Source organism: Alligator mississippiensis, chromosome 1 (assembly GCF_030867095.1).
Source record: "Alligator mississippiensis isolate rAllMis1 chromosome 1, rAllMis1, whole genome shotgun sequence".
In the NCBI taxonomy this organism is placed as follows: domain Eukaryota; kingdom Metazoa; phylum Chordata; order Crocodylia; family Alligatoridae; genus Alligator; species Alligator mississippiensis.
Genome location: NC_081824.1, coordinates 8,303,219 through 8,331,203, shown reverse-complemented (window position 1 = coordinate 8,331,203; position 27,985 = coordinate 8,303,219). Strand labels below are relative to the sequence as shown.

General features: G+C 49.8%; 1 protein-coding gene across 1 annotated transcript in view; it reads right to left on the bottom strand.

Moving 5' to 3' along the window:
* Nucleotides 1-9,171: 9,171 nt before the first annotated feature.
* The window catches only part of LOC102562543 (squalene synthase), a 41,902-nt gene continuing 23,088 nt past the window's right edge, over nucleotides 9,172-27,985 (bottom strand). The window contains exons 3-8 of the mRNA XM_059727215.1: nucleotides 20,964-21,021; nucleotides 20,602-20,730; nucleotides 19,339-19,530; nucleotides 17,855-18,031; nucleotides 13,126-13,278; nucleotides 9,172-10,182 (exon numbers count right to left, since the gene is read on the bottom strand). Coding sequence (XP_059583198.1) covers nucleotides 9,961-10,182; nucleotides 13,126-13,278; nucleotides 17,855-18,031; nucleotides 19,339-19,530; nucleotides 20,602-20,730; nucleotides 20,964-21,021 — 931 coding nt within the window. The 3' untranslated portion in view covers nucleotides 9,172-9,960. The remainder of the gene's footprint in view (nucleotides 10,183-13,125; nucleotides 13,279-17,854; nucleotides 18,032-19,338; nucleotides 19,531-20,601; nucleotides 20,731-20,963; nucleotides 21,022-27,985) is intronic.

Below are 27,985 nucleotides of genomic sequence, written 5' to 3'. Positions count from 1 at the left end.
ACTGGTCATCTTTGGTTTAGTAGGTGGCAGGACACTCAGTATCTGACAGACTGTCCAACAGCTTTCCCAGCTGTACAGTTGGTCCAGTAAGAGATCTGCTGTGGGGAGCATTTGCATTGTGAGGGTGGGGACTAACAACAGCTGAGGCTGCTCCAGATTAGTTGGCTGCAGTGTCCCCTAACCACTGAAGAGACTCTGGAAGAACATGGTCTGGGCAGAGCGGCATCCTCTTCCCTCCTCACCCCTGACCCAGTCTGCTCACTGGTGCCCACCAGCATGCCCACTTCACCTTGCAGAAGGCTGCTTGCACTGGGAGGCACAGGTGTGTCAGAAGGTGCCCAGTAGCCAGATGCTGAAGGATGAGTTTTGCTCTGCACAGCTTCAGTGGGTAGGATGGTCCAAGTGTTTGGGCACTGACACTTGGGAGCAGAGATAGGGCCAATTCCTTCCTGCACCCCAGGGCACTGGCTGTTGTCAGAGGCATTTGTTGCTCCACCTTAGGAGTGTGGAGTCACACTTCCATGCCCAGGTGCCCTTTACTGAGGTAGGCAGAGAAGGAGGGTCTGAAGGAAGGTATCCCCAGAAGCAAACTGAGCAGAAAATCATTTCTTACAGCTAGGCTTGATGTACAGAGACAGGAGCAGTGGCTAGAAGCAGCAAAGGAGCTGGCCTGACCCCATATATACAAGCCAGGAAGGCACCTCCATACTTAGTGAAGTGCCTAAACCTAGATTATGATCATCCCTAAGAGTCCAGCGGTGTCCTGTTCCAGATTACCGAATAGCCAAGTCAAGGCAGTTCCCTGCAGTAAAGGATTACAGCCATGATCCAGGGCAAAGATTTGACCCTGGGCTTCCCCTCAAGGAAATGCCTGGATCAGAGCATTTGAACAGCACCTATCGGTTGTCCTTGAGCCATCTGAAAGGATCCAGGCCCACTGGCAGGGCAGGCAGGCTGCCACTTACTTGGAGCATCTGGCCCCAGGGGGCTCCTGGTGCTCCGGCAGCATTTGGGCAGGTTTGCACATACCCCTGCAGAGACTTTGCTCCCCCGCGCTTTCTCTGGGGGTCCTGAGCGAGCAGGGCAGTAGTGTGCACCACTAGTGCGGTTACAAGGGATCCAAGTAGAGCCCACAGGGTGTACATGCTCTGCAGGTTGTGCAGGTACAGCTCCCCCCTTTCCAGGAGGCATCATGTGCGGTTCAGAGAGAAGCAAGCCTGGGAACTGCAGAAATTCCCCACTTCCTCAATGAGCAGGCAAACACGCATGAGGCCTGCTCTACAATGACCACCAGCAGTGACCTACCTTCCCCTCCACTGGACAGGAGCCCAAGAGACGGGAGAATCCTTTATTGGCACAACTCTTTTGCTTGTACACACTGAAGCCACCTCCCCACCTAGTTTTTCATCGTCCTCAAGAGCCCAGCAGTCCTGCCCCTGGGGCGCTGTGGGATTGGGCAGCGTGCAGGCTATTCTGCACATCTCCCTGCAGAGACTTTGGGTGGTTACAGGGAAAAGCCCCAGCAGGGCAGGGGCTTAGTAAAGGTGGAAGCAACAGTTAAGCATTGAGGAACCAAATTATTGGAGCCTGGTTGCCGTCCCTTTACAGTGACACAGGAATAAAACCATGGTGCTGGGTGAGGTGGGGCAGGTCAGGAAAGCAGGTGTGTCCATCCGCACCGTTTATAGACAGTATGTCTTTCTAGGTTTAATCTGGACTACAGCCATTACTCTATACACGTAGATGTCTGCAGTCCAAATTAAAATTGGCTCCAGTCTGAATTAACCACGAATGAGGATTAAATTTAAAGCAGACTAGGGCAGCCCAAATTAGGCAATTAGAACTGTATTAATTAACATGTATATAGGGGAAGGAGCTAGGGCTTTCTGTTGCTCAAGCCCAGGTTTAGCAAGTGAGGGCAGCTTTGTGGCCCCACTTGAGTACTGGGCAAAGGAGGGATTGGCAAGAAGTGTTGTTAGCATCACAATAAAAGGATGTTTTTTTATTTTTATATACAACCTTACTTATAGTGCTTTTTTTCCATGGGTGGATGAGCTGAGAGCAAGGGCGAGTTTGGCCAGAACAAGACTGAGCCCTGAGCCCGTCTGGTTGTTCCCCCGCCCCGTGGAGACAAGTAGCAGCAGGAGTTTTGGAGCCTGGTTTGCTGCAGTGACAAGTTCTTCCACAGCAATGGGCAAAACAGCCTACTGCAATGGCTCAGTCTGCAGCATCCCTGCCAGGCCTTGAGAAGGAGCTGGGCTTGAGGCATCTCCCTGGTTTCATAGATTTCATAGATTTCATAGACATTAGGGCTGGAAGGGACCTCGGAAGATCATCGAGTCCAGCCCCCCGCCCAAAGGGCAGGAAGTCAGCTGGGGTCATAGGATCCCAGCAAGATAAGCATCCAGTTTCATCTTGAAGGTGTTCAATGAAGGCGCTTGAACAACCTCCGGCGGCAGGCTGTTCCAGACCTTGGGGGCTCAGACAGTAAAGAAATTCTTCCTTATGTCCAGCCTGAAACGATCTTGTAGTAGTTTGTGACCATTCGTCCTCGTCATCCCTTGGGGCGCTCTGGTGAACAAACGTTCCCCCAGATACTGGTGATCACCCCTGATAAACTTGTAGGTGGCCATCAGATCACCCCTGAGCCTGCGCTTTTCCACGCTAAAGAGCCCCAGGGCTCTCAGCCTGTCATTGTAGGGTCTGCTTCCCTGACCTCTGATCATGCGCCACCTTTTTATATCTGTTGCCCTCAGTGGTATACAATGGTGGGCACTCAGCAGAACACTTACACACCCGAACCCTGAATTCAGGGTGGAGTGGTTAGTGCAAGAGTCAGGTTCTCACACCTCATGTCTTCATAGGTCGCATTATCACAGCCACTGAGAGAGGGGTTGCTATGCCAGATGCTTTCTGACCACAGATGAGAGCATGGGACCTTTTCATGCAACAACATCTTGACTTGTAAGTTATGCATGCCTATACAGGTGTGAGCTGTTCCTTAGCACCGACACTCACACCATCTGCCCAAGTGACCTTTCCCTACACAACACCACTGAAATCCATAGTCTGACCCAAATTATCCCCCAGATGCACCCGTTGTACAAAATGATAGGTGATAATGGCTCACTGCTGCTAACACCTGGAACTCCCTGCACGCAATGTAGCTTGATCGGCCACAAGTGTCGCTGATCTGCACATATCAGCGGTCTGTGAGCTATAGGAGCCCTCTGCTATGATCTAGTAGTAAGAGGTCAGTGGAGTGGATTGTTATGCAGCGTCCCCTTCAGTATTTAACTTTGAATAGCGCATGGAGCAATTTATAATATTTTTGAGCAGTTTTGAGTTCTGAGTAATAATTAAAGCCCACTCTGTCAATTTAGGGGACATAAGATGGAGAAATAAACCCCCGTCACGTGTACAAGTGCCCTTAGTCTGAAGTCAGGCAGAAGGCAGGGTAGTACCTTAAGGACTAGGTGGTTCAGAAAGGCATAAACTTTTGCAGGTAACATCATTTAGCCATGAAGCATGAAGTAGCTGCTCCCACACTCAAAGGCAGCATGTGAGATGCACTGCTTGCGAGGTGGTCTCCTTGGGTGTAGTAGGGCTAAAGCATTGAAAGGGCACCCCATGCCGGAAAGCTTGTCCAACAGCTCTGCCAGCTGTACAGCTGGCCCAATAAGAGATGTGCCTTGGGGGACATTTGCATTTTGAGGGGGCAGGGAGGGACTTTCCCCATAGGCTACAACAGCCGAGGCTGCTCTAGAGTAGTTTGCTGCAGTCTGTCTAACCACTGAAGAAGCTGGTGAAGGACATGGTTGAGGCAGAACGGCATCCTCTTCCCTCCTCACCCCTGACCCAGTCTGCTCACTGGTGCCCACCAGCATGCCCACTTCACCTTGCAGAAGGCTGCTTGCACTGGGAGGCACAGGTGTGTCAGAAGGCGCCCAGTAGCCAGATGCTGAAGGATGCCTTTTGCTCCACCCAGCCTGAGTGGAAAGGATAGTCCAAGTGTTGGGCCCTGACACGTGGGAGCAGAGGTGGGATCAATTCCTGCCTGCACCCAGGGCGCTGGTTGCTATCAGAGCTACTTGCTACTCCAGCCTGGGCATGTGGGATCACCTGCACACTGCCACGGCCAGGTGCCTTTTCCTGAGCGGGCAGAGGGGGACGGTCTGAAGCAAGGTATCCCTAGAAGCAAATAGAGCAGGAAGTGATTTCCAACAGCCAGGCTTGATGTATGGACACAGGAGTGGGGGAAGATGCAAGCCAATGGGCTAGTGGCACAGCCGCTCAGCCCACATGGATAGGCTGGCAGCGGCATGGGCAGGAACAGGTCTCAATCCTGGATTTCATAAAGGGCTTGCATGGGACTCGTGTGAGGGTGTCTGTGACCCCAGAGCCCCTTTGGCCCCTGCCCTACATGGACACTCCTGCATCCCAGGTGCCCCTCCCAGCCTGGCACAGACACAAGGACCCCTCTCACGCCCTGCCCGGCCCCAAGCCCGGGGTCACTATGCAGAGCTTGGTGGCCCCATCCTGCCCCATAGCATTGCCAAGGGCTGCATTGCCCTGGACTGAGCCCAAGACCTTGTCCAGGGCCAGGATCTCAGTCTAACTCCTTCTAATAGGTAGCAAAAGTGCACGTGACTCTGTGCTTTAAGATGTTTCTGGGGAAGGTGAGCCACCAACGAGACAGCCTTTGGATTAGATAAGCCCATTGCCACACGACTGGCTCTGAACTGTAGCGTGAAAGCTTCGAGGTCCCACCTCCAACAGACATCTCCTATTGCCAAAGTGCTAAGTTTCATCAGGTGAATAGGAACAGCTGTGTGTGCTACTGAGGAACAGGTCTGTGGAGGGAAGTGTCCATCCCAGGTGTTTCTCCTGTCCCTGGCTGAACACACTTCCATAGAGACTGAGACCGGGGAAGCCTGTCACCTGCTGCCAGTGCCAGGCGAACGGGCTTGCTCCAACATGGCTTTGTTCAGACCAGCCTTGCTGGAGGGGGCGGGCGGATGCATTCACTACTGAACAACCGGGTTCCCTCCCTCCTTGAACAGCGGCCAGGGGGAAAAAATGTCAGCTCTGTCTGTACAAGCTGCTCTGCTGACATCTGCTGCCACTTGGGGCCTTTCAAAAAGACAAAAAAAAATCCAAAAAAAGCAGGAGTGTTTTAACAGGAGTTTAAGAGAACAGGAGTGTCACTGCACTTTAAACATAAAGCTCCTTATAGTAAAAGCTCTAATAGTGAAGGCTAACATCTCTGCCCAATCCTTTCCTACAAGGGTGGGATGTACAGCATACTCTCGCCCACTCATCTCAGTGTTTTAGGCTCACCACCAATATTAGGGAAACAGTCAGAAGTCATCCTAAGCTTTGCATTGTGTCCTTAAGATTTCATCTGTCGTAGGTGGTTTCGGCTTCCTGTCGCTAGCTGGAAACACTGCGATCTTCTCCAACTGATGAGCAACGGGGAATAACAACACACACACAGGGCAGAAGAGGAGTCGGAAGAATGCAGGGCCCACGTCACACAGCTTTTATGGGAACAGGGAGTCCAACTTCCAAGCAACACAAAGGCAACTTGATCATTGATATAAAAATCTCTGGGGCAGAAGGCAGGGAAACTGTAACCGATGAAGAAAAGGTCCAACACAGACAGTCCTATGCAGCTTGTTTGTCTCACTGGGACCGGGGGGCGGGGGGGGAGGGGGGACAAAGCCCCCCTCCCCTCATAGGCCTGACCCAGCTCCCCACAAGACTGCAGCAGGGTAGCTGGGCTGGGCCCATGCAAATGGGGGGCACTCTCCATTCCTCCCCCTACCCAAGGCTCTTGAAAATAAAATCCTTGTGGCTGCCTCCCCTGCAGGGGAAGTTGTGGGGGGGGGGGGGGAGGGCAGGGTTCACGCGGTATGAGGGCTCTGTCTACCCCATCCTCCCTAGCCACTGCTGGCATTTGCTGTTGACTGGGGCTGGGGAGTAGAGTGGTTCAGCAGCCTCCTCGGAGACTTCGGGATTACCCCCCATGCTGGCCTGAGCCCACGTAGGCAGGCTCCAAGCCGCCTTCACCCATCAGGGGAACACCTGTTGGGTTTAATGGTGCTCTAACTCATGGCGCTTTGTGTAAAGCACATAGTTATAGTGCCTCCCTGACAGGCTGCCTGAACTCCTGTACACATCCTGCATGAAAGGCTACTGGGCAGAACGAAACTCTGGTCTGATGCAGTAAATGGCTGTTCTTATGTTCAGTATTCCTGGGCCAAGTGACATCTCCAGACTTCCCAACCTATTCACAGCATCACTCTCAGAGGTCACGGTCACATGCTGGCCAGGAAGCCTGCTGCACAGCACTCCAACAGGAAAGAGACAAAAGCACATAACCCACAACATTGCCCAACCGCCAACCTGCGCTGTCCCCCATGCCAGCCTTCACTTGTCTCTGGATTGGATGCACACCTCCAATACCTGCAATATTGCACTCAGATACTGCCAGCTCCCTTCCCCAGCCTGATCACAGCCCTGGATCTCTCCTGTCTTCCACCACCTCGCTGCCGGCTTAGAAACTAGAGACATTTCAAAACTTTTGAAATGTTTCGACTGCCCTTGTTTAATTTTCAGGCTGTTTCAAAGCCCTTTGTTTCATTTTGATTTCACTGTTACGAGCTCGAAATGAGTTGAAACAGTGTCAAAACATTATACCCGGTGAAATTTCACACAGTCCCACTGAAGCCCACTGGAGCAAAAGCTCGTCCTTCAGCATCTGCTTATTGGACACCTTCTGACAAGCCCGTGCCTCCCAGTGCAAGCAGCCTTCTCCAAAGTGAAGTGGGCATGCTGGTGGGCACCAAGGTCAGGGATGAGGAGGGAAGAGGATGCTGTTATGCCCAGACCATCTTCTTCACCAGCCTCTTCAGTGGTTGGACACTGCAGGAAACTAATCTAGAGCAGCCTCAGCTGTTAGTCGATGGAAAAAGTCCCTGCCTGCACCCTCAAAGTGCAAATGCTCCCCAAGGCAGATCTCTTATTGGACTAACTGGACGGCTGGGAGAGCTGTTGGCCAAGCTTTCAAGCACCACTTTCTCTTCCAGCACTCTAACTCTACTACACCGAAGATGACTACTGTGTAAGTATTGCACCTCACAGATTGCCTCAGCATTTTTAAAGATTGGAAGCAGCTTTTTATGGCTGGTGACTGAATTAAGCTGTTTACAGAAGCTTATACCCCTCTAAACTAGTTGGTGTCTAAGGTGCCACCCTGCCCTGCCTTCTGCCTGATTCCAGCCTAACATGGCTAGCTACCCCTGTATATCCCAAATGAATACAACAGTGCTTCTTTTGCAAAGAAATCAGTTTATTCTTGGCAAGACAGGAGGATGTACAGAGTTAGAGAGTGTTTGTTTTAACCACAGCTTACTTCAAAGTACATACATACCTGGCCATCCTTGCTAGGTTCCCAGGGCATTTCAGTGCTGTAGGGAGTTTTATAAAGGCAACAGACCTCAAATGTTCACAGACAAGGGATATTGTGCATAGCAGTCATGTCATGGCCTGCTAAAGCCAGGCATCAGGGCCCTTGCTCTTGCTACCACAGCAGATGCTTAATTTTCCTGGCTCTAAAGAGCAGTCAAGATTTACTTTAGCACATCAGAACAGATGTAAAAAGAGAGAATGAGCTGTTTGTGGTTGGGTAGCAGGCGCCTTTTCCAACAGCAGTTAATGGAAACAAGATGTAGCTCAGTCCAGGCCCTAACAGCAGGTGGTGGCAGTGAGAGCCCATGATTCTGGGCTTTAAGATGCTGCTGGTGCCACCAATGGTTCAGCCTTTGGATAAGTGACGGTCCCCAAGATCAGCCTGTTAGGAACAGCTCTGTGTGCAAATGAGCAGCCAGACTAGAGGAAAGTGTCCATCCCAGGTGTCTCTCCTGTTCCTGGGTGAACACGCTCCCATATAGATGCAGGCTGGTGACGCCCGTCACCTGCTGGCAGTGCCAGGCAAGTGGTCTTGGTCCATCATGGCTTTGTTCAGACCAGGTTTGGCAGGAGAAGGCAGGTGGAAGCACTACTGAACCAACCGGGTTCCCCTCACCACTCCCCTCACAGCAGTCCAGGCGGTGGGGGGAAATAATCAGCATTGCAAATGATGTCTGTACACTTTACTGTGATCTGCTGGCATTCAGGCCATTCAAAAACAAAACAGGAGCACTTAAAAATATCACTGCATCTTAGAACTGAAGCAATTCATGATAAAAGCTCTAACAGTTCAGGCTAACATCTCTGTACAGTCCTTGACTACAAGGGTGGGAGCCAGAGACCTTGCCCACTCATCTCAGTGTGTTAGGTCCACCACCAATATTAGGTAAGCAGCCAGCCAGAGCTTTGCCCTGTGTCCTTAAGATTTCATCTGTCATAGGACGTGTCAGCTTCCTGTCGCTAGCTGGAAACACTGCTATCTTCTCAGCTGCTGAGCAACGGGGAATAAGATCATACACACAGGGCAGAAGTGGAGTTGGGAGAACACAATACTGCATCACACAGCTTGTCATGTGAAAGAGGATTCAAAATCCCAGGAAATGTAAAGGCAACTAGAGCTGCCATGTAAAAAGTATCCTAGCCAGGAGGCAGGCAATCCATCACCAATGATGCAAAGTTCAGAGTCAAACCATTTTATAGAACTTGTTCATCTCAATGACACTGGCATTGCTGACATGGGGAGGGCAGCCATGGCTTAGTAGCCAGTGTGCAACACAAGAACGGGGCTAGATGAATTCCTGGAGGAAAGGGGCATCAGTAGCTACGGAGCACGGGAGTCAGGGGGACAGCCTCTGAAACAGAACTTCCTCAACCTGAAATGCTGCAGGCTGGAAGTGATAGAGGATCAGTGGATAAAACCTTTGATATCTCCAGTTTACTCTCCGCTTCAGCATCCATTTTCTGCCACTGTGGGGGTGTAAGGAGGTACATTTTATGTGGGGTGAGGTCCCCAAAAGTCCTCTGTAACTGTAACCCAGCAAATATTCATGGATGCAAAGCATTTTTAAAATGGCCAATAACATGAAAACTTAACTTGCTGGGGTGGGGAAGAAACAGAGTCACCCCTCTCCCTCTTTCAGGCCTGGCCCAGCTCCCTGCACCACAAGGCAACAGCAGGGATAGCTGGGCAGGTTTCACAAGGTAGGGGACTCCGTTCCTTCCCCCACCCACGGGTCTTGAAAACAGTAGTCTTGTGGCTGCTTTGCCTCAAGCTGCGGGTGGGGGGGGGAAGGAGCCCCCCCATAAGTCCCATAAGTCGAGCCCAGCTACCCCTGCTGGGGTGTTGGGGGGAGCTGGGTGAGGCATGGCAGTGTGGGGTCCCTGCCACCCGCCCCATAAGCATTACCATGGCAGCAGTCAGTACCCATTAAGAAACAGCAGCAGGAGTAGTTGGGTAGGGGCATGGAAGTGGGGCACCAACTGAAGAAGATGGGCTCCATCCCCCTTGTCCTTCTCAGCCATTTCTGACAGTCATGGGCTGATATGGGGGGGCAGGGCTGGGAAAGGAGTGGTCCAGCAGCCCCATTTAAGCCCTCCTGCTAACCTGGGACACTAGAGGCAAGCTCTGAGCCCCCCTCACCCAAGAGGGGAACACCTGTTGGATTCAATGGTGGTCTAACTCATGGCGCTTTGTCTAAAGCACCATAGTTATAGCACCTCCCTAAAAGATTTCCAGAACTCCTGTATGCACCCCATTAGACAAGGTACTGGCCAGGATGAACCTATGGTCTGACCCAGTAAATGGCCATTCTTATGTTCAGTATTTCTGGGCCAAGTGACACCTCCAGACACCATTCACAGCATCAGTCTCAGAGGTCACATGGTGGCCAGGAAGCCTGCAGCACAGCACCCCAAAAAGAAAGAGACAAAGTACACAACCCAAAACATTGCCCAGCCACCGACCTGTGATCTCCCCCATGGCCGCCCTCAGTTCTCTCGGGCCTGGGTGCATTCCTTTGACACCTTTGACATCGCACTCAGATACTGCCAGCCCAGCACTGCCAACAGCACGGCACCTTTCAGGAAGATGCTAGAGTAACCATTATGGGACACCATTGTGCCATGGCGCAGAATCATTTTCTGAAGAGAGGTAATGATCTCCTTGGTCTTGTTAGAAGAAGGGTCCATGCTTGGGATTTTCTGATAAATCTGAAAAAGGAAGAGCACACCTGTGAGTAAGGGAACAGGAATGCTCCACCCCATGGGATAGCCCCTCCACTGTGAAATGGTGTCTCCTTCACAAGGACCACGTCACCAGTGGGATGCTGAGTCTACTCAAACAGGACACTATTAGGCATTAATAGCCATATGGCCAATTTGACACATTTACATCGTGGCCACCACATTAGCAGGCTTCTGGTTGCACATTTCCCCTTCAACAATGAAGACAGCATTTTTCTCCCACACCTTAAGCATTGGGTTGTGGATACTATTTAAAGCTTGGTCTATGATGAAGTTCAAGACACTTGCACACCAAAAACCTGGCAGAGTTACATAGTTTTGGGCAAAAGTTTATGCTTTAGGGTAATGTCAGCCTTGCACAGAAGACTATTTAAATGAAGCATAATAGCAGCAATAGATCAGATGTCCAATAAGACTACAGAATCAGAGGTCCAATAAAACCACAGAAGACTATTTAAATGAAATGTATAAGCAGCAATAGATCAGATGTCCAATAAAACAGTTCTTAGTTCCCTGTTAACACCATTTCAAATCCCTTTACATTACAGCATGTACATTCACCATGCTGTATCCCATCATAAGCCTTGGCACTGTGAGAGCAGGACAGCCAGGCACTAGTGAAAATCAGTGAAACCAGTGGGTGATAACAGATGGGCTCAGATTTGGAACAGGCTCCTAAGCAAGGTGCAAAAGCCCAAGAGGTGAGTTCCTGGGTTACTGCGGCAGTTGGGTGGGTTACTGCAGCAACGGGGTACCTTGGCAGGTCTCTATCCACAAAAATCCCACTGGGCGTGCATGCTCCCATTGTGTGCAAAGCCAGAAATGTTTCACCAGCAGCACCCATCACAGGCTGTACGCACACCCAACATGCCCTCACCCTCCCATCTGCATCCAAGGGCATAAAGGACTAAGCTGCCCCAACCAACACAGCCTCTTCCTGAATACCAAGATCCACTGCACAGATTCCACATCAATGGAGAGGAAGCTCATGGATGTCCCATCATAGTGTCCCAGATACCACACAGTAAGTAATCTGCTTTGTCTGAGCATTTATCTGCATGCTTCCCACTATTATTGGCTTATTTAGTAGTTAGCCATATGAACAAGGTTTCACTTGTCCCCCATCACCCTTTGAATGCCTCCTTTTCAACTGTTCCTAACTGAGAAGGCTTTGATAGTACAATATGGGGTCATAGGATCATAGGAAAGAAGGGCTGGAGGGGACCATGTGAGGTCATCTAGTCCAGCCCCCTGCGCAAGACAGGATCATCCCATACCAAACCATCTCAGCCAAGGGCCTGTCTAAGCTGCTCTTGAAACCATGCAAAGATGGAGCCTCCACAGCCTCTGGCCAACCTCTTCCAGTGCCTGACCACCCTCATAGTGAGGAAGTTATTTATTATCAACCTAGGGTTTGCTGGCTGCAACTTTAGACCACTGCTCCTGGTCCTGCCCCCCAGGGCTCAGGTGTCCGTCTGGTGAGGAGGTAATTCTAGAGGCAACCCCAGCACATCGGACCAGGTGATGCACAGATCTCAGCCAGCTCCAAAGGGGCTGGAGGTGCAGGCTTGCATAAGGGATCAGGCAAGTGCACACTGCTGGGGCACCCTGCACAGCACTGACTGTCTGTCTCCAGGTCCCTGACCTGGAGGTGTGGGCTAGAGTTGGTGTGAACGGTCACCAAAACCTGGAAAGATTTTGGTGACCGTTCACACCAACTCTAGCCCACACACCCGACAAGGCAAAGGATGTGGCCTTGCCTAGAAAAATCTGCTCTTTGTTCAGAAAAGAAGGCTGGATTTTTCTCGAGTAATTCTGAGGCCTGGGCTGACACAGGGATGATGCTCTTTCAGGCAATGAGGGAAAAGACATACAAAAACAACACAAAACCACAAGCTGCCCCCAAAGAAAAAATAGGTCACCAAATAAGGCCCAACACACAGACTTGTTTTATGTTTTAACAAGCAAGACACGGAAAACTATGGGACACTCAACCGATAGAAACAGCTGCTGCCCATGAACTGATGGAGTTTCCTATGGGTGGCCTTATTGCCAGCTGAGGGGTGGGGGGAAGAGGGTGTGGGGAGAGCAAATGTTGAATGTTGAGGATTGCAAAGCACTTGGGCCTTAGAGGTAGTTAGCCACATGAGTTGGAAGTCAGGCACAAGCCAAGGCAGGATGGTACCTTGGAAACTAACTGGATCAGAGAGGCAGAAGCTTTCGTAGGCAACTATCTACAATGTCACATGGTGCCTATGTCTACTGACATGTAATGAAGGAGGTTGTTGCCTACAGATGTTCATGCCTCTTTGAGCCAAGCAGTTACTACGGTGCGAGCCTGCCCTGCCTGCTTGCAGTTGGGCTCCAGCGACGGCATTACAGGGGTGGGGGAGAGAAAAGGCCTGCAAGGTGCACAGGCAGCCTCACGCCTGTGGCTCCAACCTTCAGGGGCAGCATTTGCTATTGCCCACAAGGAAAGTAGGGTTTGTCTCAAGGTCCCTAAAACCAGTGCATGAGAGGTTATTGAATATTTAATTTTTGTCCCAATTGTGAAGGAGCTGTGTCTTTCACTTGTACAACAGATACAACTAAGTCCCTTCAAAACACAGGAGCAGTTTCTGTGTGAGGAAGTGCTGATGCTTCAGTGGAACAGACACTGGACAATGAGAAGATGACTGTATTAAGGAAAAAGTTGCATTCCAGGATGTTATTTTTAGTTGCTGTCTGGTGGTGTCCTCTCCTTTGTAGCAAGATTGTTTTCAGCTATATTAGTGAACCCAGGACAGTTACTAAATGTCTAGAAGAGGTCTAAAGTGGAGTCAACAACTTAGCCCTAAATGCATCACTAGGGGCTGAAAAAAAGTATCTACATCTGAAAGACTATCATTTGGAGCAAGCTGCCCAACTTACCTCTTCCAAATACTGGGACATTATAGCTCTGACAGCCTGCATGTTGGTGGCATCCCTCATCAGAGTGACAGCTTGTTCCTTCCGAATCTTCACTATACCCCTAAATACTTCTTTGTTGTTGTAACAAGCAGCCAGCGTGGCTATGGCCATCACCTAATGAGAAATGATAAACAACAGCAAGTGCATGCAGGGCAAAACCTTGGTCCAACCGAAATCAATGGCAAACTTCCATTGGCTTCAAAGAGAACAGGAAAATGTCCAACGTAAACACATGCCTGCTTAGAGGCGGAGTCACGGGACACAGTCTTTCACTTCTTTTTCAAACGATGTAGAATGCTCTTGGTTTTAACAGAAAAAGGAAAAAAACCCTTAAGGGACAAGATTCCCCACATCAACCCATAAGACAGCACTGCTCCTGCTCAAGTTGGCTGGAGCAACATGCGTACAGAAGGAGAGCCGTTCCATCAGAGGAACACCTGGTTTCTCAAGACAAGGCAAACATTTATATCAATTGTGAGGGTGGCATGCCTCCATCACAGGCACAGGGTGAGGCCAGGAAGGGTTGTGGGGCAGACGCAACCCCGAGACAGAACCCCAGGCGGGTTACTTACCTCCGGGAGAGACGGCGTCGTCAGAGCTGAGGCCGCGGCAGCAGCTGCAGTCACAATTACAGCCGCACGAGCCGGCATTACGCTGGTTATTTAAGCAGCTGTTCCCGGTGAGGGAAACAGCTGAGCCAATCACAGCAGCTGACACGGCCGCCGTGGGAGAATTTAAATGCCCCGACAGCACCCGTGGGGAGGGGGAGCAAGAGAGAGAGATAGAAGGCGGGCAGCACGTCTGGCGTGCTGCTGCTCCCCCTTGGGAAAGGCACCAGCTAGGCTGCGCTGTACCCACGCAGAAGCTAGAACAAGTTTTGAAGCCTCTGGCAGAGGCAGGAGGAGGCTTGGAGCCTCTACCAGAGGCAGGTAGCAGGAAGCTCCCTGTCCTACTTCAGGTAGGGAGCGGAGAAGAGCCAGTGTCCCTCTCGGGAGGAGGGAAGCAGGGGGAGCAACGAGGCACCCTGTGTGGATTAGCACGGCCCCTAAGGGAAACAGAGGCAGGGACAGGTGGAGAAGTCCCTAGTGGCCGCTGGGTCCAAGACGTCAGTCCGGGAAGTCTCCCCGCCCAGGCGGAATATTATTTCTAGAAAGGAGAGGGAAGAAGGACAGCCAGAGCTAGCCGAGGAGCCGGTGAGATTAGAAGACAGGCTGGCCAAGTGATACCGCTACGCCTGGGTCCCTACAGTTGGAGGAAACCAACGACAAGCAAGCTTGCAGAGGACCACAGGCCACCATACTACCAGCGTGTGATCAGTTGGCTAGTGGACTGGGTGTAGGGGTGGTGGAGCCCCGTGGAACAACAGAGGCGACAACTGTGAGTACACCCGCGTCGGGGAACCCCTCTGATAAAGAACTCCACTGAATCCCTCTCACGAATCATACATAACAGCAAAGTCGTGGCAGGCGGGATGAGGGGAGGGGCTACCTAAACGATGGGTGATACTGGACTTGAGACATCCGTCATCACATTAATCCATAATCAACATGCCACATTTTTCTCAGTTGAAAATGAAAGAACATATGAACACTATGAACACTATGCATAGGGCAAAGACCCCTACCCCACACCAACATAAGTGAGGTTAGACTTTTCGAAAGTTAGGGCTGGAAGGGACCTCAGGAGGTCACATCTAGTCCCGCCCCCTGCTCAAGGCAGTGCCAAACCCCAACTAGATCATCCCAGCCAAAGGTTTGTCTAGCTGGGTCTTCAAAACCTATAGACTGACAGGAGGTAAAGCGCTGCTGGACCTGGTACTGGCAAAAGTGGATGATCTAGTCAGCAACCTAAGAATTGAAGGAAAGCTGGGAGACAGTGACCATGATCCGATCACTTTTACTATCCATCACAAAGCTGGCAAGTCAGTCAGCAATGCAGAAGTTCTCAACTTTAGGAAAGCTGATTTGATAAGCTCAGGAGGCTTGTTGTTGAGGTCCTAAGGGACCATGACTTGACAGGAAGGGGAGTTCAGGGTGATTGGTTGCTCCTTAAAGGAGAGATCCTGAAAGCATCTCAGAGAAAAGGTAGCAAAAGGGCACAACAACCCCCTTGGTTCAGCAGGGAACTTGTGGACCTCCTGAGTCTAAAAAGAAAGGATTACAAAGAACGAAAGACAGGTATCACCACTAAGGAGGAGTACTCTGCCCTGGTTCATATCTGTAGGGAGTGAACCAGGAAGGATAAGGCTGCAACTGAACTCCAGCTGGATACACATATCAAGGACAATAAAAAGTCCTTTTTCAGATATGTGAAGAGTCAGAAGAACAGCAAGGGTAACATTGGACCGCTGCTAAACCAAATGGGACAAGTGATGGCCAACACCCAAGAAAAAGCCAACCTGCTTAATGGGTACTTTGCATCGGTTTTTCACCAGCCAAAAAGGACTAGCCTGGTTAACATGATATGGGATAGACAGAGTGAGGGTGATTTATATCCAGCATCAGTGTAGACCTTGTAAAAGAACACCTTGAGAGGCTGGAAACCTTCCAGTCAGTTGGTCCTGACAGCTTGCACCCCAGAGTACTTAAGGAGCTGGCAGGCATCATGGCTCAGCCACTGGCAAGGATGCTCGAGAACTCATGGTGCTCAGGTGAAATACCCAAAGATTGGAAGAGGTCCAATGTGGTGCCTATCTTCCAGAAAGGGAGGAAAGTAGATCTGGGAAACTACAGGTCAATCAGTTTGAGCTCAATCTATGGAAAGATTTTGGGGGAAAAAAATTAAAGAGACCATTCTTGACAAGCTGGCTGATGGCAACATCCTGAGGGACAGCCAGCCTGGGTTTCTTGCCTGTAGGTCTTGCCTGACCAATCTCATTTCTTTCTATGACCAGGGAACATATCAAGGGAGAAGAGATTGATGTCATATATCTGGACATTAAAAAAGCCTTTGATCCGGTGTCCCATGATCTCCAATTGACCAACTGTGGCCTCGACTATGCCACAGTCCAATAGCTGGGGAATTGACTTTGAGCTTGGACCCAGAGAGTGGTAGTCGATGGAAGTGAATCAACATGGTACTCCATGACCAGTGGTGTCCTCCAGGAATCCGTCCTTGAACCTGTACTCTTTAACGTATTTATTAACAATGTGGACATTGGTGTCAGAAGCGAACTGGCCAGGTTTGCTGATGACACCAAACTTTGGGGTACAGCATCCACACCCAAGGATAGGCTGGTGATCCAAGCTGACTTTGATAGGCTTAGAAAGTGGGCAGATAAAAACCTGATGACATTTAATATGGAAAAATGCAAGGTACTCCAAATCAGGGGAAAAAAATACCACATCACTCTTATAGGCTTGGCAGTGCTACGCTCACTAGTACCATGGCTGAAAGAAACTTGTGGGTTATGATTGACCACAAGATGAACGTGAGCCAGCAATGAAATATCCCAGCTGGTAAAGTGAACAAAATTCTGAATTGAATCCATAGACGCTTCTCAAGCAAATCCCAGGATGTCATCCTCCCTCTGTACTTGGCTTTGGTGAGGCCGCAGCTGGAGTACTGCGTCCAATTCTGGGCGCAGCTGGAGCATCCAATTCTGGGTTCCACAATTCAAAAAGGATGCGGAGAAGCTTGAGAGTCCAGATGAGAGCCATGCACATTATCAGAGGGCAAGAGAGCAGGCCTTATCAAGAGAAGCTGAGAGCCATGGGACTCTTCAGCCTGGCTCAGGGGTGACCTGGTGGTAGCCTCTAAGTATATAAGGGGTGTGCATCAGGATCTGGGGGAGTGTCTGGTCACCAGAGCACCCCAAGTCATGACAAGGTCAAATGGTCATAAACTCCTCCAGAACTATTTGAGGCTGGGAATAAGGAAAAATGTCTTTACTGTCCAAGTCCCCAAGGCCTGGAATAGATTCCTCCCAGAGGTGGTGCAAGCACCGACTCTGGACTCTTTTAAGAAATGTTTGGACATTTATTTTGCTGGGATCCTTTGACCCTAACTGACTTCCTGCCCCTGAAGCAGGGGGCTGGACTCAATGATCTTCCAATGTCCCTTCCAGCATTAATGTCTATGACATCTATTAAATCTTTTGAACCCCTCTACTGGTAGTTGAAGGCTGATATTAAATCCCCTTTCAGTTTCCTCTTCTCTAGATTAAATAAGTCCGGTTCCCTCAGTCTTTCCTCATAAGTCATGTCCCGCAGCCCCTCACTATTTTTGTGCCCTCTGCTGGACTCTTTTCAATTGGGTCACATCCCTTCTGTAGCAGGCGGACCAAAACTGAACAGAGGACTCCAGATGTGGCCGTATCAGTGCTGAATAGAGGGGAACAATCACTTCTCTTGAGCTAGTGGAAACACCCCAATATGCCCTTAGTCTTCTTTGCAACAAGGTCACACTGTTGGCTCATATTCAGCTTATTATCCACGGTAACCCCCAGGTCCTTTTCTGCAGAGCTGCTGCCCAGCCCATCAGCCCCCAACCTGTACTGGGGCATGGGCTTGTTCTGTCCTAGGTTCGGCACTTGGCACTTGTGCTTGTTGAACCTCATGAGATTCCTTCTGGCCCAATCCTCAAATTTGTCTAGATCACTCTGAATCCTAGCTCTACCTTCCACCATATCTACTACTCCCCACAGTTGTCGAAATAGAGATGATGAAACCATGTGGAAGCGTGAACCTACTTGTGGAATAGCACAGTAGTTGAAGACACTTTGGGATTTGAGTCTGGACAAGTACTTGAGGGCATCAGGGATGTGTTGGAGAGCGTTTATGATCAACTCATTCATACACTGAACAGCCAGGTCAGCATTCTCTGGTTTGGCAAAATCCGAGACCTTCTTGACATACCTGCTCCAGACCTGGGGATATTAATGATATTAATGCCACCATCATGTGCTTACCATTGCACACATATCCTGGTATAGCTATGGGTTTTGGCAACATGCTTTGCTGGATTGAGGCTATGGCAGCCACCTCCCCATGGTATGAAAAAAAGTCATCAGGATGGGGAATCCCTCCGTGAACAATTCTCATTAGGTTATGGTCAGTGTAATAGCCTGTGAACAATCATGGGGCATTGAACAGAGCAAGACAACCTCTCTGGAAAACAAAGAGGATGCTTGTCTGCACAAGATCCAGTGTCCTTGGAGATGTGTAACCCATGCACATACGCCTGGTGGGTGGGGGCATACCCAGTGTGTAAGAGCAAAGTTCTCATCAGCAGTGATCAATGGACCACCGCCCATGTCCTCTGCATCCTTGTGCATCCAGCCCAAGTTTGAAGGATGGAGCTATGCCAACACCATCTCCGTTTCCTCATTGTATGACTCACAACACAAGGACTTGAAAGCAGGGAGCACAGAGACTGAATCATGGGGCATGTAGGGAGATGGTTTGATTTGAAAGAGCAGCATTCATTGTACATGTAAGTGATCTCAACCTCTATGCAATAGCTTTCACACACTGCATCTTTACAGTGGCCTCTCACAGTTCAAAGTGAAGTGCTTGCCTGCATAAAAAGCCATCTTCATGGAAGAAGATGAAAGTGGCATGTAGCCACAGGTTGGAACAGGGCTCCATACAGCTGGACAGAGTCAGATCTAAATCCCACGAAAGGATTAGGTTCCCACTAGGACTTTGGAGATGCCTTGCAAGCATCTTAAACCATGGGATAATAAGACATTCAGTTTCCCTAATTGGCAGATACATGGCCGAAATGGCAAATAAATCATTCTTACAACATATGTAAACTTAACCTGCTTAAGATACAATCAGTACCCTTAGATGGAGATCAGTGGAAGAGCTTGTTTCACCACACGTTATCTGCTCCAGTTTCCAGCCTTCACCTTGCTGGCGCCAGGAAGGGGAATCCCATGATTTATCATTTTTCACAGATTTCCCACCATGAGTGAGCCCATCTCGCTCTCCCATGTCTGTTCAGAGAACAACAAAGGCAGCATCACCAGGACCATGAAACCTCCTGCCTACCTTATAAATACCTCTGCCTCTGTAGTCAGCTACTCTATCTGGTAACACTTATGCACATTGCTTTACACAAAGCAGATGGCAATCTCTGAATTGTGAGTGGGCAACTGATTTAAACAGGGCAGCTGGGCAACAGCACCGCATTGGAGAGTCACATCTACAAAGTGATAGTTTCCTTCACCTCTGTGGGCCAGAATTCCCTTCCCTCCAGCTGGTCCTCCAGGTAATCACGAATGATGTTGGTTTTCTCCAGGAAGAACCCGATGGAATTTGCAAGCTCTGTGTCCTGTCCTACGATTGGGTCTTCAAGCTTCGATGCAGAGAAGAGACGGGAATAACCAATCACAAAGAGTCCAATGGCATACTGGCAATACTGCAAGATTTGGGGAGGAGAAAAAAAAAACACTTGAGACTTGCATCATCTAGAGTTCATGAGGTATCAAGAAAATTAGCACTTGGAGTTTACTCAACTGGCTGATTATGTGCAGCTGTGTGGGCCTTTCCTGGAATCATCTCCCTCCTTCCACATCAAACTTGTTTGCACAAGTGCTTTTGATGTCTAGGCACCATCCTAAAACCTAAGTCATCAGGCAACAAGTGCTCCATGGCACATCTGCCTTTGCTGAACAGACAGCAAATGCCCACCAGGAATGTGTCTCTGCAGTTTGTCTCCATCCAGAATGCTCTGCTGCGAAGAGGCGCTAACCAGCCCAGTCTAGGGATAGGAGAACTCCAAAAGAGCACACCAGGTTTACAGAGGGATGAGCATTTCAGTGAATGGCCCAGCAGCTAAAGGAGGGTCCTGGGAGGGCACCAATTCTTAGTTCTCTGTTCCAAGCATAGAGGAATATTAGGAAGACAGTTCACTTGCAAACTCCTGCTACAGCTGCTTTACTTAGCAGTAATCCACCCAATAATCCTCATCCGTAGGATCAAGTAACAGGAGAGTGTATCAAAATCTCACCTCCCTCGTTCCAGCAGTTCCTGAGAGGTCAAAGTCCCGACTTCATGTTGGGCAGAGCAGGGATGTGAACCCAAGACCCCAACCACTGGGCTACTGCATACTCAGGGGACACAGCCTCTTTGATTTGGAAGTAAGGGACTGATTTGGGGTAGACATCCCACCCCAGGTCAGGGATCTGGCCAAGAGTGCAAGGAGATACCTGCCTCCAGCTGGACACCTGACTGCATGTGAATATGAGAGGTGAGGCAGTAAGTGCCAGCCTCTTAGAAATTCCTACAGACCATAAGTGTTGTCCCATATTGGTGAACCCCATTGATTATGTGGTGAGCCTGAGCAGAGCCTGAGGGCTCCAACCAGTGGCAGGGCACCATGGGATGAGAAATGGGACCTCTTGAGTTGAGCCGTGTAGAAGGCCAGGCCTCCAGTTGGGGCTGTGAACATTACCCTACTCCAGTTCCTTCACTGCTCACATGCCCTTACCTTGTTCCAGTCCTGCAAGGAATTGACCCTCTTTTCCAAGAACTCCGCCATCCCCAGTCCCATCTTGTGGCAAGTATCAGCGATCACATCCTGATACACCTTGGCCAGGTTCCTGAACTCCAAGGAGATCTGCAGCAGAAGTCACAAGGAGATACGCACAGTGCGCCGAAAGCAAAGGAGGGTCTGGCATTTATGAATGACTAGGAATGAGTAACTCAGTGACTGTTAAAATGCTCTTATATTCCTGGAGTTGCTGGCTAAACTCTCACTGGCTGAAGAGGGTGCACAATCAAGGCCTTGTGTGCAGTGAATATGTGCTCAAAGGCTCCCCTGGCCTTTGGCCACAATGCAGAAGCACTTACGTCTTCCTGGTGGCACACAATCTGGACTGGTATCACTTGGGTGTCCACAACACAGTGGCTACAAAAAGATGCCTGGGGGGCAGATGTAACTTGTGGGAAGTCCTGTCAAGTGAACAGCTGGCAAAGCAGCAAGACCAGATGTTGAACTGGAGCCGTACTGTCTAGAGCTCTTTAAAGTCCCTGCTCTCTCCAGACTTTAGTATGTGCCAAGTGCAATGTAGTGCCTTTTCTCTCCAAGAAGCAGCCACCAACCTCCTGGGTAAACAGTACATGTGGTGACCTCAACTTTGAGCCCCCAATCTTTTGTCTGCCCAAGGTGAGAACCCTTCAGCACTGGCTCTTTTCCCCAAACAGCAGAAATGAGACGGAGAAAGTTGCATTTTAACCATCCCTTTGGTCTGATACCTCAAATGAGAGATTACCAGGACTCAGAAGACTGCATTTCTATTTCTAGCTCTACCCACAGCTTGCTGGGTGACACTGGGAAAGTCACTGCTGCCATTCTGTGCCACAGTTTCCTCTTATGTAAACTAGAGGCAGTGGACATGTCTACACATGCTATTCACTCAAAGTAGGCTTACTGCACTTTAAAAATACTGTGCAGTAAGCCTACTGGGGACCACGTCTACATGTGCTCACTCTTGGCAACAGATTTGCTCCTGCCCTGCCCTGCCCCCATGCAGCAGCTAGGGAGAGCTCCAGACTCCTCCTGGGTGCCAGCCTACCAGCTGGCAGGGAGCATAGGGCCAGGAGACATCACCCCGGGAGGGGTCCCCATGTGCACAGGGTGGAAGAGCTGCTGTTGCTGCAGAGACACAGGGGTGGGAACTGGGGAGTGGCTGTGGTGAGCGGGGAGCCCCCACAGGCAGCAACAGCGGTGTCAGTGTGGGGGGGGGGCAGGGAGTGTCAAGCACCAACCAGCGGTTGGTGATTGCCCACAGACCTCTCCAGTGGTATTGGTGGCAAGGGGGGGGGGTATAATTGACACTTCTTTCAGGAGGTGCACTGCCAAGCTCAGGGGGTGCACATGCACCTGTGTATACCCCTACATGTTGCCAAAGGGAGGGAAAGAGCTCCAGGGAAGGGGACTCTTCCTGGCACTCTGCCTTGATCATCCGATTGGGGAACGGGGCTGGAAAACAGCGCGGGGCGGGTGGGGGGGGAGCAGATCGCGGCCTCTAGCCCTGATCCACCTTTGGAGCAGCTAGCCGTGAGCTAGGGGAATCACTGCCCTGCTGGAGGCTCGCTGCTAGCTGCTCCACCATTGGATATTTGGGAGATGACTTCCTGAGCAGCACAGCAGCAGCAAGGGATCTTGGAGTCATAGTCGACTCCAAGATGAACACAAGTCCTCAATTCGATGAAGTAATCAGTAAAGTGCACTGTTTCATGCATGAGAAGGTGTATCATGAACAGGTCTAGGGAAGTGGTACTTCCCCTCTAGGCAGCATTGGCAAGGCGGTAGCTGGATTATTGCATTCAGTTTTGGGTGCCACACTTCAAGAGGGATGTGGAAAATGTTGAGAGGGTCCAGAGGAGGGCTACTCATATGGTTACGGGCCTGAAGGCAAAGCCCTGCAAGGAAAGATTGAGGGACCTGGATCTCTTCACCTTCTGCAAGAGAAGGCTGAGAGTGGATCCAGTGGTCATGTACAAATTCATTGGGGTGGGAGATGGGGGGCAGCCAGGACTAGGAGATGCTCTGTTTACCAGGGTGCCCCTTGGGGTTACTAGAAACAAGGGCCACAACCTGACACAGACCAGATTTAGATTAGAAATTAGGAAGAACTTCTTTATGGTAAGGGTTACCAGTCTCTGGAATGGACGTCCAAGGGAGGTGGTGCTCTCCCCTACCTTGGAGGGCTTTAAGAGGAGACTGGACAAGCACCTGGCTGGGGTCACCTGACCCCAGCGCTCTTTCTTGCCTGGGGCAGGAGGTTGGACTCAATGATTTATTCAGTTCCCTCCTGACCCGAAACATCTAGGAAATTGTTGAAATCTGTGAATATTGTTTTGCCCTGATTTCAGGGAAGCCTGTGCAACCCAAATTCCACTGACTAGCACGTTACTTTGAAAATCCCAACCCCCACATGAGGTTACCATAGGCCGAGCAACAGAAATGCTCCCACACCACCCTCAGCCCCACCATGACTTTAGTGGAAGTCAACTCAAGGCCTTGACGTGATCAGTTAAATTCCCCATGTACACTCCCAGCTGCTTCTTACTTTGAAAATATCAGGGGTAGGAGTTGGAGCTAATTTTAAGAAATAGTAACTATTATGGAGCTTGTCATTAACTCATCACCCTCAGCAATCCCTCGATTAGCAGATGATCTCTACCATGGCTCATTCATGGGTCTGGAGGTGACTCAGGAGTCGAATCCTTGAGCCACAGCCCTGTCCACAGAAGTTGCAGGTCCTTTCACAGGGGAGAGTAGGCTACAGGCTGCAATTGCTCTCCTTTTCCTCTCCTTTTTCTTCCTTCATGCTCTCTTCTCTACTTCAAGGTAAAGATGCTTTACCTCAAAGTGGGCTGTCGACTGGTTGAGGTTGTAGTGCCATCAGTTGACAGCCAGCTGCTCCCTGCTCTTGATGTCAGCTGTTTTCTTGAAGTACGCTTTCAAAATGTCCTGTTGTTTTCCCTAGTCACCGTGAGATTTCAGGCTATTACAAAGCTGGGAGCAGAGCATTTATTTTGGGAGTTGAGAGTCAGACATCTGTATACAATGTCCAGTCCAGCAAAGCTGGTGCTCGAGGATCACATACTCAATGGTAGTAACACTGGCTTCAGCAAGAAAGCTGGCATTCATGCAGTCATCTTCCCATTTTCTGGAGGCCTTGTTGATGATATATCTCCAGGCTTGAGATAATGATGGTAGGTTACCTACGTTTCACATCCATAGAGGATAGTGGGGATGATGTAGACCTGGATCTTGGTGTCTTGCTAGAGATTGCAATGAATAAAGTCTGACTGATGCAGTTTCCTAAAGGAGTCACTTCTACACTGGATCCTGTTCTGGATCTCCTCAATGTTCACATGCTGAGAGAGGTGGCTACCAAGTTAGGGGAAGTTCTTGACTACCTCCAGAGTCCATCTCACGATGGTAATTTGGGAAGGGGTGGGGGGAAGGAAGGTCTCATTCGTGGCTTAGGGCAGGCTGATAGGGCACTTTAGTCTTCTTGATGTTAAGAGAGAGGCCCAAAGATCAGCAGGCTTCCCTGAAATGATCCAGCACTGTCTGAGGGATTTCTGTTAGTGTGCACAAGGATGGTGGAGTCATCAGTGGATTTCAATTCAAGGTTGATTACTTTGGTCTTACAGCAAAAATGTCCCAGATTGAAGAACCCTCCATCCTTTTGGTATTCAATGTCAGCTCCAGAAGGAAGACAGTCCTTAATGTAAACCAGGTTGACTGTCAAACAAATGGAGAACAAAGTTGGAGATTGCGCCCTTTCTTGACCCCAGTTTGGATGGGAAACAATTCTGTCTCTGACCACTTCATAGAATGGTTGCAGTCATCCGGCTGAGGAGAAACCTCTTCTTATTTGGCAATCCCTCTCAGTAGGGGATGATTGTGTCCCATGATTGTCTTATCTGTGGTTCTCAAGATGGCTGACAAGGCCTATCTGAGATCGAGAGACTGTCTTGCAACTCGGGGATGTGTTTCCATGTGGAATGGGTGGCTCTGGATTCTTGATCTGGTCCACAACATGCTGTTTCTGCCACTCTAGCTTTTCTTTCTCCTGCTGTTGTCATACGGTTTCAAAGTACTGAGATTCTTGCAGCAAACTCTTCCTCTATCTGGGCTGGTCCTGGGTGATAGTCTCCCACAAGTGGATGTAGATGTCGCATTTTTTCAAGTTGGCCTTGAGTATGTCCTTGAAGTACTTTCCCTGCCCTCCTCTTGACTGAGATGGGAGAATAAACCTTGCATCAGGAGTCTGGAGTTGGGCATCTGTGTGATGTGACCACATTTCAAGAATAAATTTGTGGAGTCTCAGCACCAGTACTCACTGCCAGCCTTCTAGATGCCAGCAGCTATGCCTTCTGATCCAGAAGCTTTGTTGTCATTGGTTTTGTTGGGTTTTCTTATGGCACACCAGACTTCTTCCAGGGTAGGAAGGTTGGTGAGGGATCCCTTTTCAAGGTCTTGGCGGATGGCCTCGATGGTGGTATCTGCCACTGAACTCCCCACTCAGGAGTGCCTCAAAGTGCTCTTTGCATCTAGCTTGGATAGATTCATTGTCTTTGAGGAGTGTGAAGCCATCCTGTGATAGTAGGAAAATAGGACCATGGGAAGTTGGCCCATAGATGGCTTTTGCTGCCTGGAAAAAGCTACGTATGCCCTGTTTGTCAGTATAAAGCTGAATCTCCTTAGTTTTATCTTGCCACCACTGAATCTTGATTTCCTGGATCCATCTTCAAGATTTGGCTTTGAAAAGATGAAACGTCTCCTCCTGCTTAAATGAGGTGTCATCTTGCCAACAGAATGAGCCCTTCTCTTCCAGTTGTGGAGGTCATTGCTCTCATGAAATATAGTATAGTCATAGTCTTGGTATTGACACATGTTATCGCTAATGGATTCAGCACGTGTCATATGGACAGTGTTTTTAGATGAGCTAATACTTGACAGTGAAGCTGACGCTACGAATGCAGCTATCCTGAATTGGTTTCCCCTTCCAGAAGAAGGCGTAGCTGCCAACCTCTTCCCTCAGATGACCCTCATCTAGCAGTCGCATCTCACTCAGACCTGTAATGTCAATGTAGTGTCTCTCACTAATTCCTTGGAGATGATGGCAGCCCTGCTTTCTGCCAGCCAGAATCGAATAAGACAGCCTAGGTTTAGGGCTCCTTTTCTAGCCCCTTCCCCATGGGTGAGCAGAGGGGGTTCTGAATAGGACTGCTCAGTCATGGTAGCAGCTGCCAGTTGGCACTCCTGTCTCAACCCAGGTGCAAGACAACCATCAGGCTACCACTGTCTGAAGATTCATGGCTGAAGCCTGTTGGATTCACTAGTCCTGTGTCTATCCCACTATTCCATTGCCTCAGGGCTCTTGGTTCAAGAGAACTTGTTTCCTGTCGTAGAAGCCACTATGTGACTATTTTATATGAGGAACCTGGTGCATGGAAACAACAACCACATGATCTTGACAGTATGGAGATCTCAGTTCAGTGGCAAGGGAAAACCCTAGACAATTGGAGAGCTTCATCTTGCTGCAGCCTATTTCCATCCTTACAGCTGTTGAGATCCAGACATCTTTTTTCTGCCCGATCGTCGCTTGGACCATAAGGCTTTAACTGGACTCCAAAGGTTTAGTAACTGATCACATAGACCATTCCATTAATTCATAGGCAGAGGGAGAAAATATTATTTGGGGGGCCGAGTGCATGACTCAGCACAAGAACAGCAACTCACATTGTGCTCTGTGTGATGTTACACATGCATGGTTAGCCTCTTCTTCCTCAGCAAGGAGAGAGTAGTAGTACCACTGCCGCTGCCTGTGCCTGAGACTGCATCCCCTCCACGAGCACCAGGCATAACCCCTCCGCCCTACCACTGCCACCTCAACAACAAGCAGCAACACCAGCATCAGCTTGACTGTCTCCTCTGTTAGGGTGACAACACTTGGGATTATTGAGGAGCATTGAATCTGCAGTTGAATTTAAAGGCTTTTTCTTGTGTCTCAGCAGAGCTGCTGGTCATGAGGCAAAATGATGTATTAAAATAACCTTGCAAATGCTTCGGCAAGTAGTTTCTTGAGCAATGGAATAGTGTGCAGGATACGTGATTCCTGGTGTAAAAAGAACAAGATGCAGCCCACCAGCTATGGCAGGAGATAAAGCAGAAGCAAGACCTTGGAGATGGTGCTGGAATCAGCAAAGAACAAGAAAGATCCAGCAAGTGACTGAGTGTGCCCAAGTTCACGGCCTTACTCATGTGCTCTTAGCAGAGAGGCAGGTAAATGAATTAAATGCATAGGCAAGTCCATCTTAATGAAGTACACAGTAAACCGAGGCGGAGCTTGAGATGGGAGGGGAAATGGGTGGAACAAAGGGCGGGACATGGGTCGAGTGAATGTTAATACGTGTGAACCAAGGTGTATAAAATGTGGAAAGAACTAGTGTTCAGGGCAGCTCCCCAGTTTGTTGGTTTTTTGGGAGCTAGTCCGAAGCTGTCTCCATTCTGAATAAAGCTGTTGCGAGCAGTGTGTGCAAGTAGCGTTTGCTCCCTGTCTGCTCTGGCTAATGAGTACCAGGATCCATAAGCGATTGGATCGTCGTCTCCCTAGTCGTTGGGTGCCTCATGGAGTCAGGGTCTAGCATCCTTCACCCCCATTTCACTTCCCATGCTGAGCCTTCCTGTGGCAGAGGAAGACCTGGTGCTGGATCTGGATCTCAGTGCCCTAGCAAGGGAAATTCTGGGGAAGGAAGGGCAATCATCTGAGTTTGTGCTCCACACCCCTCAAGTTTCCCCTAGAGCCAGGTCTCCTTCCCCAGAAGGCACTTTGGAGGAGGTTGACATAGAGGTGGAGGCAAGCGGCTCATCTGAGTCCGCTCCTTCTTAGATTCATAGATTCATAGATGTTAGGGTCGGAAGGGACCTCAATAGATTATCGAGTCCGACCCCCTGCATAAGCAGGAAAGAGTGCTGGGTCTAGATGACCCCAGCTAGATGGTTATCTAACCTCCTCTTGAAGACCCCCAGGGTAGGGGAGAGCACCACCTCCCTTGGGAGCCCGTTCCAGACCTTGGCCACTCGAACTGGGAAGAAGTTCTTCCGAATGTCCAATCTAAATCTGCTCTCTGCTAGCTTGTGGCCATTGTTTCTTGTAACCCCCGGGGGCGCCTTGGTGAATAAATACTCACCAATTCCCTTCTATGCCCCCGTGATGAACTTATAGGCAGACACAAGGTCGCCTCTCAACCTTCTCTTGCGGAGGCTGAAAAAGTCCAGTTTCTCTAGTCTCTCCTCATAGGGCTTGGTCTGCAGGCCCTTGACCATACGAGTGGCCCTTCTCTGG